Source organism: Trachinotus anak, unplaced genomic scaffold (assembly GCF_046630095.1).
Source record: "Trachinotus anak isolate AG129_WGS33_773 ecotype Australia unplaced genomic scaffold, CSIRO_AGI_Tana_v1 ptg000009l, whole genome shotgun sequence".
Taxonomy (NCBI): domain Eukaryota; kingdom Metazoa; phylum Chordata; class Actinopteri; order Carangiformes; family Carangidae; genus Trachinotus; species Trachinotus anak.
The window spans coordinates 6,862,777-6,876,250 of NW_027273860.1; the positions used below are offsets into that span (position 1 = coordinate 6,862,777).

At 42.9% G+C, this 13,474-nt stretch overlaps 1 protein-coding gene across 7 annotated transcripts in view; it reads right to left on the reverse strand.

The window, feature by feature from the left end:
- Window positions 1-11,699, reverse strand: part of smarcd3b (SWI/SNF related BAF chromatin remodeling complex subunit D3b) — a 38,124-nt gene extending 26,425 nt beyond the window's left edge. For 3 of the 7 annotated variants that reach the window (XM_071484881.1, XM_071484880.1, XM_071484877.1), the window contains exon 1: window positions 499-716. In XM_071484881.1, coding sequence (XP_071340982.1) covers window positions 499-576 — 78 coding nt within the window. In that variant the 5' untranslated portion in view covers window positions 577-716. Of the gene's footprint in view, window positions 1-498; window positions 836-11,511 lie in introns of those variants that run through there. The other 4 variants (XM_071484883.1, XM_071484879.1, XM_071484882.1 and 1 more) reach the window with 3 other exon arrangements.
- Between the last annotated feature and the right edge of the window lie 1,775 nt (window positions 11,700-13,474).

Here is a 13,474-nt window from a genome sequence, read left to right on the forward strand (position 1 = left end):
TGTTATGAGTGGACTCGTCATTTCCCCCCTCTGTCTGTGACTCCCAGGGAAGCATGCTCAGTGTGCTCCTCTGTTAGCCAAAGGGGGAGCTGGCTGCTTTTTGCTGCTGCTGCCGCTTAGCTTCTATTTCTACAATTATCCTTTTTTTTTTTTTTTTTTTTCTGTGTGTGTGTGTGTTTTAGAAACCCTCTGCTCCCCCATCCTTCTCCTCCTCAGCCCCATCCATCCATCCATGCTGCTCTACTTCTTGTTCTCTCAAGCCATCTCCTAACAGGCTGGGATCCAGGGGGCTGGAAATAACCTTCACATGGCCAGCTTTACCCAGCTATCTCACACACACAGACCGCCGCCGCTGCTGCTGCTGCTGCTGCTGCTGCTGCTGCGCCGACTCATGCACACAAACACACACACACACACACACACACACACACACACACACACACAGATGCATGCCAGAGCCCAGCTCCTTTCACGGGAATGACGGACAGCGCCACTCACCACTCCATGGACCAGGAACTCAAACAGTTTGCTCTTGGTGGCTTTCCTGGCTCCCCCCGCCGTCTCCTCCGTAGCCATTTGCTCAGTCCCCTCCGTTCACCCTGCTATGTCTCCCCTCTCCTTCTTTTGTCTTTCCCTCTCCCTTCTCCCAGCCTCCTGTTCCCCTCCCCTGCTCCACTTTCCTTCTCTTTGTGCTCTCCTTTTCAGCACTGCCTGTCCCTGACTCTCCTTCTCTCTCTCTCTCTCTCTCTCTCTCTCTCTCTCTGTCTCTGTCTCTCTTCCCTCCCTCTCCCTCTGTTTTGAATGTGCAGCAGCCCTGCCGAGTCTCTCACTGTGTCTAGCTCACTTTTTAGTTGAGCTGCCTTTCAGGAGCCCGGCACGTCCCTTGGAGGTGGTGGTGGTGGTGGTGGAGGGGTTGAGCCGTGCGGGGGTCTGGCAGGGGGGTTTCAGCCAGCCCACTCTGCTGCTCCCCCGCACAGCTGTTGCATTCCATTGGTAGATAAGGGCATGCGACGGGGAGAGGCTGCCGTTTGGTCTGAACGGGGGCTGGGGAGGTTAGAGTCAGTTAGCCATTCCTCTTCTGCAGCTTCCCCCTGGTGACCAACCCAGAGGCCACGGTCAGCACACACACAGCTCAGAGTTTGGACTCATTCTCCAAAAATGACATTGGGCTCTTAAAGGGGCCACGCTGCATATCATTAACACATGTGTACACACACACACACACACACACACACACACACACACACACACACACACACACACACACACACACACACAGAAACTGCTGTGTATGATGGGAGTTATGACGTGGTGGTGATGACGAGGAGGAGGTGGAGGGTGACGTTATTTTCTCAATTGAAAGCAAAGCCACTTGAATCGGGGGGGGTTTATATTTGACTGTTTGCCTTTGAGTGCAAAGCATGTCTCACAATAGACAAGCTAATGTGCTCTAAAGCCACTTCACAAAAGGAGAAGGCCACGTCAAGAGCACCTTCATTTCCTATGTTTCTTTGCCGGCCTTTGTCAGAGTGCATTCATAGGTTAGGAGTATTTCCTCCATTCGCCTCATTAGCTTTACCTTTCACCCACTGGTCGGCCCAGAGGTTAAATTCAGGCTGTGGCTACAGAGTAACGGCAAACAAACAGCACAGCAAGGTGACAGTGTCACTTGACACGTGTAATTAGGCTCTGTTGTGATTTCTCGCAGGCTGCTTTCTTAAAGCTTTCTCCACAAAATGCAAGGAAACTGAAAGCCAAGAAAAAGGTGGTTAAAAAAAAAAAAACACACTATCCCTTCAAGGACAGAAGAATGTGATGTGAGGAATAAAGAAAAGAAGCACAGCTGAATTATACACACTGACTGACTCTGTGTGTGTGTGTGTGTGCTGTGACTTTTAGCTTGTGATGTGACACGCCGTCTCACACTCCCAATTACACACAAGCCTGAGCTTCGCCCGTCGCCACACAGGTCGTTACTCTGAATAAAAGCACGCCACGTTTAAGATTATGACTCTTTCAGGTCTCCCCCCCCTCTTCCAGCCGTCAGATCAGGGCAGTGAAATATTCATGAGGTTATTTGAATGACAAAGGAGCTGAAGTGGGGCAGATTCAAAAGGGGGCTTGGGTTGTGACACATGATGGCAAATTTCCAGTACTGTCACTTCCACTGGCTCAGTGTAAACAGGCAAAGCCGGCATAATCAGGGGTCTTCTTAACAGCGAAATTGCGGGATCTCTGTTTAAAAGAGGCGACAGTTTCCTCCTGGTGTGAAAACGGCAGAAAAGTGTCAAACCAGGTGTCAAAGCAGAGAGGAAATTACCTTTTTAACAGTTTTAACAGTGAATGGAAACCATTAATGGAAAAGAATGAAAATCTGTCCTTCAGTTATCACCCCATCCTGATGTATAAGGTACGTTATGTTATATGATGTTAGAAAAGAGGGTGTTGCTCCAGCTCTGGTTAACACTGAGAGGAAAACACTGCAGTTATTGTGTGGACAGCTGGTTAGCTGGTCTGCGACCTCTAGGCCAGAGGTCATGACCTTCCTGAGGATCCATCGTCCCTCTGAGGTGTCTAAACGAGCCCAAGGCGTTTCTTTTTTCTTTTTAAATGCATGCATATTACCCATTACACGTCATGCAAAGAAAAACAAGGAAAGGAGAAGCAGCAAAGCAAAAAAATCAAAACCTACGTCCTTCAAACTTCCTTCACACCCCTGATTATTGAAATCGACTTATTGATAGACAAATGTTTGGCCCTCCCATGCGCTGCAGACAGCTTTCAGCATTAGTCTGCTTTGTGGTGACACCTGCTGTTGAGATGCGTGTACTGCTGCTGTCATTTAGTCACTGAGAGGCTTTGAGGAACATAAGGAAGCCAAACCTTCACTGTAAAATTTCACACAACTGCCTCAATTTATCCACGTCCTCTCTGCAGGCACAAAACTGCAGCTTCAATATCCACACTGACTTTGTGCATCAGATTAACCCTGCATTGCGTAACACATCACACAGGCTTTAAGTACATTAATCACAAAGGCACACAAGGTGTCCGTCTCAATTTCCCACAAGGTCAAAAGCTCAACCCGCAGAGCTTATCTGTGCAGATTCAGAGATTGTGCCAATCCCACATTCCTCCGGGAACAGCACGTGGGCATTCAACGATAACAAAGAGATCCGGCTGCTCGGGCGATGCAAAAGAGAGCCTTGAGAGCAGGAGTACCCCCTGCTGGAGCCCCACCGTCTCCTCACCAAAGCCAGTCAGTCTCACCAAATGGTAATGTCCCAGTGTGTAGCAGACAGGGGGGTAGAGGGGGGCTTACAGGGGGTAAGGGAGCAGCAGTAGTATTATTAATGACCAACAGAGGGAGCAAACAGCCAGGTGGGGGGGTTGGAGGGTGAGGGGGGGGGTACTGACTGTTTGAATGGAAGGGGGGGGGGTCCATGTTCAGGGACTGGCTGCATTGAGACTAAACGTACAAGATTTGAAACCAAGGCACACGAGGAGCTTAAAATAATGATTACAGATTTAACAGCTGGGTGGTTTTTCTCTGAGCCAAATTCTAATCACTAATCTGATTTTCTAAGCTGCTTCTTGTGTGTTTTTTTTTTTTTATTACTATTTCTTCACTTTCGTACTTGGCCACAAGAGGGAGACACAGGGCTCATACTAAGGGTCACGCTTCATACAATTCAGTTTGCAAACTGTCTGCCTGGTTTTCTGTTCTGCAATATTGGCTGAATCATCACTTTTCAGTTTTTAGCAGTGGTTCACAATCAAGCCCCCCCCCCCCCCCCCCCCCCCCCCCCCTCAAAAAAAAGAAAAATCTGATTAAAAAATCTACTGTGTAAAATAGGCTACTGGAAGCTGTCAATCCTCTATAAATCCTTCAAAATGACACAGTGTGTTAAGTATTTTTATTTTCATTATTGATTCGTCTGCTGATTATTTTCTCCATTAATTAACTAATATAAAATGTCACAGCACTGCAGCGACCCACAGTGACATCTTTATTTGTTCTGTTCTTTCTGACCAACAGTCCCAAACCTGAAGGTATTTAAGTTTACAGTGACATAAAACAGAGGAAAGCAGAAATGCTTACAAATGATATGAAGGAATTTGGTAGTATTTGGCATTTTCATTTGAAACGTGACTTAATGATTTATCAATTATGAAAACAGTTGCTGATTATTTTGCCGTTGATGACTCGTTGGACAGATAGATTAAGTTGCAGCTGATCATTGCAAGTCTACTGCGAACATAAAAATCACTGGTTGACGAAAATGATGACAGTTCACATTCTACTACTGCCACAACCTGTGATGAGGGGTCACATGTAGACGCTGCTGCATTTTAAAGGCCTTACAAAACAATTTTTCTGAGTATTTCCCGATAACATGAACTACTCATGTCTAAATAAGCAAAAGTTCAAGTTCAGAAAAGTCATCCTTAACGTTATTTATGAAGAGCTGAACACTTAAAACCTCAGATAATCTGCTTTATCACTTCTGTGGTTTGGTCAGATTTGACTGTCCAGTACTGCACATAAACAAAGAAACCCGGTCGTCAGATTTTGATTCAAATGTTACTAAAGAGCTAAACAGCATCGTTCATACTAAGTCTGGTTGTGAAGGCGGGTTTTCTGGGCCTTTAAGGGCTCTCAAGCCAAAAAGGATGAGTAGTGCTGGTGTATAAAACATACATAAAGTTACAAGAGGAGATAAGCTGCATTTAATCAATCAAATGATGTCACTGTATTTACATTTTCCTTTCATCTTTTCTAAAATCACAGATTGTGAAGTTCATTATCGGTAAGAGAAGCTTGGTTCAGTGTCATTTGTTTAATTTCCTTGCTCTCGTCCACGCTGCTGTGCAACAACAATAAGCTGAGCGGAATGAAAGCAGGGGAAAAGAAATCCATACTCTTTGTCTGCTTTTCAGCTCAGGAGTGAAAGGAAAATCGAGCGGGAAAAGATGCGGGAAAAGATGTGCAATGTGCATGTGTAGAAATTTATACCAGCGCTGATGTATAACCTACAGTTCCCTGTGGCAACGTTTACATACCACAAACCACAAACCTGCCCTCGTCAGAATTATTGTCGCAGACAGACGGGGTGCACTAGGGGGAATATGGGCTGTAGTGAGGGCATGAAGAACGTCTGATTCCCTCCCACTGCTGGGCCCCTCTCTCCGCTTTCTTCAGTTTAAGAGCTGCACACAAAACCCAGCTCAAGCTGCTTAAAGGCCAGGAAAGCTACTCAATGGCCATCAGCTACCATCAAAGGGACTGTACAAAAGCACACGGACCTGCACCTTCACAGAGGGGGATTAAGGAGAGGAGAGGTACGTTTCAGGGCCGATTCGGAGCAGCTAGGCCTATGTAATGAAGAGAAACCTGCAGAGAAAGAGAGAAAAGTCTCCCATGACGCCTGAAAATAATAGAGCATCTGCTGATATTTTGTGATCAAAGTGATTTGGTACAATATATTGTGAGGAAATCGTGAGGCTGCACAAAGCAACAGTGCTCCTGTGGATCGTGTTTTTTTGTTCCGAAGGTATGTTAAGCACCTAACCTAAGAAGCAGCAGATAAGGAGTTTAGGGCCGACCTTGGATTTCAGGGCTTGTTTGGGACAAAGCATCTTTATCCAGACAGCGTTTATGGTTCAGCTCCTTGGCTGCTCCGGTCGCCCCGAAAAAAAAAGGGAGGCATTGTGGGAGCAGATGGAAAGACGGAGCAACAGTAATGAGCCGAGTTTCCCTGCAAGCAATGAGCAGCACACCGGAACAAGCCTGAAGCATTACCTGCTTCGGGGCATTTCCTGTTTGCTGTAGCCATGACAACGGGATAATCTGCCCTGCGTCCAAAGCTAACACCCAATCGGGTGAGAGCAACGCAGACTGCAGTGACTTCAAAACTGGAGCAGCAGCTGGTGAACGCAGCGAGGAACTATTCCAGAGCTTAAACTGAAAAACTAAGAAGAAATCTTCATTTTTGAGACAGAAACGGCTTCAGTTCGCCGTGAGTCAGCACTGAGGTCACATATACAGTGAAAAACAGTCACTCGCTATAAATAAACCCAAATACCGTGAAAAATAAAACTGGCAGGATACTCAGAATAAACCCCCCCCTCCTCCCTCTTTCCTACTCTGTATCCAAGCTAAGTATTAGCCCTGATCTTTCAGCACCACTCTGCCCGAGCAGGATGGGAGAGAGAGCCGACAGAACGGGGGCAGGATTGGTATGTGCAGGGATCAGGTTGGAGAATGAATGAAACGATGAAACCAACATTTTCATGTCAACAACATGACATCCATCATCCAAGAAGCAGTTAGACAAATTAATCTATAGCATACACTGTATAGAGCCTCTTGTGTGTTAATATTACATCAAGTAACAGAGCTAAACATCAGATTTTCCTAAATATAAATACCCCACCACTTCTGTAAAAGCAGATGGTACTGTAACAATGCTCAGAATAATCTGAAGGTATTTACTATCTGTTGCAAGAAAATATATACACACAATATATACACACATCCTTTCCCTTTCTGTAAAAAAACAAGTAAAACTAACATGTTATTTTGCGTGAAATCTTAATACAATTTTAACTTTAGCTCACGTTGTTGTTGCGCAGGGAAATATGTCATTTTCAGCTACCATCACTGTCTGAATTAGGAAAAAGAAGCAAAACTCGAGAACTTTTTTATTGTGCCGCAGACATAATATTTTTTTATCCAGATGGTTAGAAGTGTCTTTGAGGATTCTGGAAATAGCTTCATAACAGCCGGGTATTTATTTTCAGAAAAATCTCTGACAAACTCTGTGACTCAAAAGTCATGGCAATACATGAGAGGCACAAACTGGGGCTAATACAGCACATGAATATATATATATATATATATATATATATATATATATATATATATATATATATATATATACACACATATATTCTACATTCATATGCACATAAAGAAAAACATATTGTGTTTTTTAAACTAGTGTAGAATCGTATGTGAAGCAGAATTTAACTACAGGAGTCAAAGTGATTAAATGGTTAAATGTATTCATCATTTTTTGCTTTGCTGCTAATTAAATGATAATTTAAAAGGTTAGACTTTTTAGTAATGTGTCCTACATCTCTAACGACTCCTGGCAGACTTGTGGCAGATTTTTTCTGCAAAGCCTGAGAGAGGAGAGAAATTATTTGCTTGCAATGTGAGCTTATAATTAAAATATATTCTCTTATGACCAATGTTTCCAGACGCACTGGAAGCTTGTATGTGTACGACACAATAAACAACAACTAGAGACAGTTTGTGACCTCAGTTTCCAGGTAAAAGACAACAAGTATGGTCAACCACTAACTACTTTAAGCTTTGCAAACAAGAGTCAAAATGCTGATGCAAAACCTTCATTTTTAGATGAGCAATTTAGCTCATCTTTGTTTATTATATCCACTCCATCAGTTTCACATGCAGCCCGTTGTAATAAGCACAATATAAAACCAACAACCACACTAATGTACATATTCCTCAATCTACAGTAGCAACCTGTTAAAATACATAAAGAAAGAATGTCCAATCTTTACTGTGTGAACATTTGAAGTGGTAAGAAACACATACTACAGCTGAAATGATCAGCGCATTAACTGATCTGTCCATCAACAAAAAAATTAACCAGCAACTATTTTCTCAGTTGATTCATTGTTTTTCCAAGTGAAAATGACAGATGTCGTAAAAATGTCAAGTCAAAGCTTCTTAAATGTGAGGATTTGGCTGCCAGTGATACAGATATTCACGAAGAAAGGATGTAGACTAGAGGAGAAGACTTTTAAATCATTTTTGCTCCACCTTTTTCTGAATAATTAGAAGCAACTGGAAGGATAGTGACATCTATTTTCAAATGTGTGCACCCCGCTCACACCGCACATCCGAGTATACGGTTCAGTATTGAGCGTTAACATCTAAATGGGTCAACCAGCCGCTCAGTGTACTGTAGCACCATTAGGACCCAGACAGTTTGTCTCTGAGTCGAGGGCACAATCTCATTAGACAACTAACTCTACATTATAAATGGGAGTAATATGCAACTGAAAAAAAAACACAGATAGTGCTTTAAGTAAGATAGCAGTGATTAAAAAACACTGTTATAATCTGTTAGTAGGCAGGGAGGGCGCCATGTGTAATTAGGTTACAAAGCGCTCTACTTAAAACCATAAAAATCTATAATCTCACTGTGGGAATGACACAGTGGAGGTCCAGAGGGCTGCGTGAAAATGTGTTTGTGGTTTAGAAATTGTATAAAAGTCATCCTCAGTGCTGAGACCATAAATAAACCGTATGTGGGGTAAAATATGGCAGAAAATGTCATTCTTGCTTGACGACTGATTGAAAGAACCACTTGACTATCACAGTCGCTTTGCTGACTGACCCGTCGCGCCTGCTCTAATATTTAGTGAAATCATTACTTTTCGTAACTGTTCCTGTAAGCGCATTCGTTTCCGGGGTAACAAACAGCCATTGAGCCAGCACATTCCTCGCCGGCCAAAAACGGAAGTGCTCCATTGTCCATTTATCCCTGCAAATAACACGAAACACAAAGCCAGGGAACGTTTAATTGGGTGACCTGTTATTGGAGAAACAAAGCCAACTGTGCACGGCTTCCAGTCTGTCCAATCAGCCCCACTGCTGCTGAAAAGTACAGTTTGACAAACTTGTGAGAAACTCTGCAGCCGAGATAAATCGTACTCTCAGTGAAACATTGATTGCCCTTGATATGTCTTCTAAAATAAATTTCAAACATGACTGAACAGAGTGACCGGGGTGGATACGTGCGAGTGTACGTGCATGTGTGTGTGTGTGTGTGTGTGTGTGAAGGGGAGGGGATCCTGTGTGGCTTTCCTTAAAAAGCCAGGTCAAGCATTCAGCAGACTGTAAAAGGAGCTGATCCTCTGATCCTCTATCAGACCTCAGGAGCTGTGACGGCACCTTGCATACTAATGGGACTGTTCTCCTTTTGTGCCAGCAGCTGGGTCAGGGAAGACTGGAGTTTGAAATTTAGCTATTTTAGTCATTTTTTCATAGAGAGAGCGACCCTGCATCGCCGACAACGATCAACCACTTCTACAGCAAACATTAAGTTGAAAAAAAAAAAAAACACCTTGCTATTCAGGCCTGAATTTAAAAGAAACACATAATAACTCAAGTTCAGAGCTCACAAGCGTTCTGCGTGTGCTATAATGCAGAGCAAAACTGAACAAATGCAGAGGAGGTGGGACGTTTTTGCGCCATTGTGCGGAATTTTAATGTATATCCTTTCTGGAGAAATGGATGGAAACACTCATTAGAGACTCAACTCACGGAAAAACAACACACAAGCAGCAATAAGATGGATTATGCGATATTCTTTGTTGACTAATTGCACCCAAATGTGTATGTTTTTTTCATCTACAGCATCAAACTGAAGTGCGTGACGATGGAGCAAGCAGCTGAGTCACCAAGTCCACCATAACTCAACAGTTTTGTACATGAAACTCCAACGAGAAAGAGAAAGAAAGCGTTCAATGATTTCAGTGATGGCATGAAGATGAACGCTTTAACGGAGGAAAATGGGATAAGCAAAATAGCAAGATGTTGTACTTTTCTTTATGTGATAAAGTAAAAAAATAAAAAATAAAGGAAGAGCAACTCTCAGTGTTGCAAGACCTTGAGAGGCAGAATAATATACAGCAAATACAATGGGATATAAAAAAAAATAGCAGTGCAGTCACAAAACCTGCTTATAATTCATGGGCATGAGATTTCAAAAATGTTAATGTCTAATGCTGAGCCTGTTTTTCAAGGAATACGTCGGTATTGTTGTTCTGAGAGTTAACTGAGAAGATTATACACTCATGTCCATAAGGTAAATGTGAAGCTATACAGCCAGAAGCCAGCTAGCTTATCTTTGCATTGGAAACAGTTCGTCTGACGTTGTCCGAAGGTAACAATATTTGCATACCAGCATCTCTAAAGCTCACAAATTAACATGTTATATTTCTTTGTTCCTGCACCCAGCCAGGCTAGCTATGTCCCCTTGTTTCCACACTTTATTCTGAGCTCAGGTAAACAGTTAGCTTAGCACTTAGCACTTAGTGTACAGACAAGAGAATGGTTTTCTTTTTTTAAATACTTTAAAATAAAGAGCCTTAATGTCCATTATCACTCTACATAATAGTTTGTCATTTTGGGGAATAATATTTTGAGCTCTTTGCTAAGGATTAGCTAGAAGAGAAAATCAACACCAATCTACAGCTAGCAGCTAACGAGCACATTAACAGAGCAAAAAGTTAGCCTGTTTGCTAGCTGCAGATTTAGCTAGCAGCCAGTTAGCTCAGTGAAAAGACAAGAAAAAGAAAAAGCTAGCCTGGCCAGGTGCAAATACAAAGAAACACTCCAACACATTTTGTTTTTACACCTCAGTTTTTGTACTGATTAAACAACGATAACTTGATGGTGAGAGTTAGAGGTTATAGCCAGCCTTTATGCTAAGCTAGGCTAACAGGCCTGTGGCTGTAGCTTCATATTTAACATACAGGCAGGGCACAGCTGAGGCGAATATGTTGCAGGCTGCAGCTGGAATATAGAAATGAGACTTTCCTCTGGATCAGCAAAAGTAGATCTGGCTTCAGCTGCACACCCCAAATTCCTCTCCTGCTGCTTGTGTGCGCCCACGGCCACTGCCAGCAGATTAACGCAGGGAAACTGAAACTTTTCCTGCAAGACCCAAAACACACTCACAAGGGAGGGAAGGAGGGAGGGAAGAGGGGGGGTAGCAAGCACCATTACATTATTGTGTGTGCGCCCTGGATCAAAACGGAGGAAGGGGGGGGGGGGGGGGGGGGGGGATGGGGAGGGAGAGGAGACATGAATTAAAGGCATGCGTAAAGAGGAAAGCGAGAGGATGGCCGTGCATCCCATCCCCTCCGCGGCTCCTCAAGTGTCTGTTTCCCACACCAGCCAAGGTTAACAAGCCGCGCTGGTGTCTGCGTCGGCTGGAAAACGGGGTGGGGGGGGGGGTGGTGGAGGTGGAGGTGGTGCAACTATACAGTGAGCCGTGTGATGATGCAGACACACAGAGAGAGAGCTACTGTAGCCTATAGCCCTCTTAAATATTCCCCACCACATCCCCACTCCCTGCTCCATATCCCCTAATACATTGTGCACCACGCCACTGTCCCTCAGAATAAACCTAAAATACAACACGATGAATCCTTTTTTTTTTTTTTTTTTTTTTTTTTTTTTTTTTTAAGGACCCACAATAAATACAGCTAGATGAGAGAAAAAAAAAAAAAAAAAAAACAACAACTCCAGGGCGCACTAATCCGCGTAAATATATAAAGAATAGTTTTTTTTTTTTAATGGTGGATGCGGATACTGAGCAGCGCAGACTCAGCGAGGCAAAGTGGTGAGGAATAAAACAAATGTGCTAATGTATCACAAGGTAGCATAAGCATCCATATCCATACCTTTCTCTCCATCACTATGCGCTTTTTTTTTTTTTAGGCTACTCAACAACAGCAACTGTAGGATGTGTCTCTCTGGAGCGGTCCGGCGCGGCGCGGAGCTTCCCCTCGCTCCTCAACTTCCTCACGGCTTTCAGGCAGCAGCGTCTCCCTATCACTTCCCCATTACCGGACAGCTAGGCGACTTATTAGCGCTGGCCTGTGGGACGCCGAGCCGGGGATGGAGCCAGAGCCAGGATTGGTGAAGCCTTGTTCGGGAAGGGAGCAGGAGCGCAGGCGCGGTCTCAGCCGGAGAGTCGATATAATGAAAAATTACCAGAGGCAGGGAGTGTCATCAAATTATCCTCACGGATTTTTTTTTTTTTGGGGGGGGGGCTACTGTCCGATTGTAGATTCAAAATGTTGACTACTTGCTATTCTGCCTCCAGCAAAGGTTGTAAAAATATTTTTTTTTTTTTTTTTAGGCCATTATGCCACAATGCACTGAACAAAGCCTGTTTACCATCAGCTCCCTAACCAAAAGAATTGAACCTCCTTTTTTTTTTTTTTTTTTTTAATAAGAGGGGTTTTTGAGTTGAAACTGTAAATCCTTTAATTAATAATTTACCGATGCTTTGTAGAGAAGTTATCAGCCATTAATAAGGCCAATTTATGGTTGCCAGATTGTAAAAAATTCCTTCGGCTTGTTGGACCATAAGGCCCCTTACCTTCTGGAAAAGGGCTCTGGAACAAAATCCCTTTATTAACAACTTATTAGGCATTTATAATTTTATAATCATGTATACATATAGTTTGTTGTTCACTTAGCCTTATGTTTAAGATTGTATTATTTCCTAGATTTATATCTTTATCTTTAAGCTCTAAGGGCTAAAATTAACAGGTACTTTAATTTACAATTAGTCTGCCAATTGGATTCTCCATCGAAAAATCACTTGCATTGTCTATGAAATGTCAGAAAATAAAGTTAAACGGGCTGATAAAATTTCACATATCCTTAGGTACACTTCAGTTAACTACCATATATGACAAAGAAAAGTATAAAATCCTGACCAGCATATTTGGCATCTTAGCTTTAAGAAATACTAAAAGATTAATGAGTTATCAAAGTTTTTTTTTTGTTGATCGACTGATGAATTTATCAATTTATCATTGCAGCTCTATCTGTCTGCATCTGTATTGTCTGCAGTGTCTTTCAGTACACTACCAGCTGCAAAGTTCATCCAGTTCAAATTCACAATTTTCTTGAATAGTGCATATAAACTGCAGAAAAATAAAACACAGGAACGGGCTCTACTTGTTGCCATCAAACAAAGTCTGTTGAAATACTTCAGCATGTAGAGGACCGTTGCCTCTGACTTAATAAAAAGACAAATATAAGAGGAAAAACTGAGCCACATATGAATAAAATATGCTGCTTTTATGCCGTGTAGCTAAGCGACTCAAGTCTGAGCTGTCATCTAACTCTCTCCTAACCTGACTCAAATGGTCCATCAACTTGAGAAAAACTGTCAGGACTGTCAAACTGACCAACATCCTCCCAAGTTCAAGTGTCCTCGAGCAAGAAGTGAATCCCCCATCTGCTGAGTCTGACCTTAAAATTCCTTGTTTGACTAACGTAGAGTTTTCAGAAAATGCAGCACCACATCTGGGTCATTGCTGTGTTTCAAACAAAGCTTTTTTTTCCCGCAGTGCAGCCCACTCCTACCTACCCAGAAACTCAATCAGCAGAGGTTTACTACTGAAGCCTTGGCTCAACACCAGCAGGAAAAAAATAAGATACCCCATGGCTGAAAAATTGCTTGGCATATGGTTGCAGAATCTCAAACAAGAGAGCTCAATCTGGGGAAGCGTCTACTGTTGAGATCTGAGCATTTTTTTTATGAAGAGTGATTAGATTTTGAAGCTGATGCATTAAATGGATATCAAGCATTGTGTCCTTTAAACAAGGAAGAATTCACTTTTTATT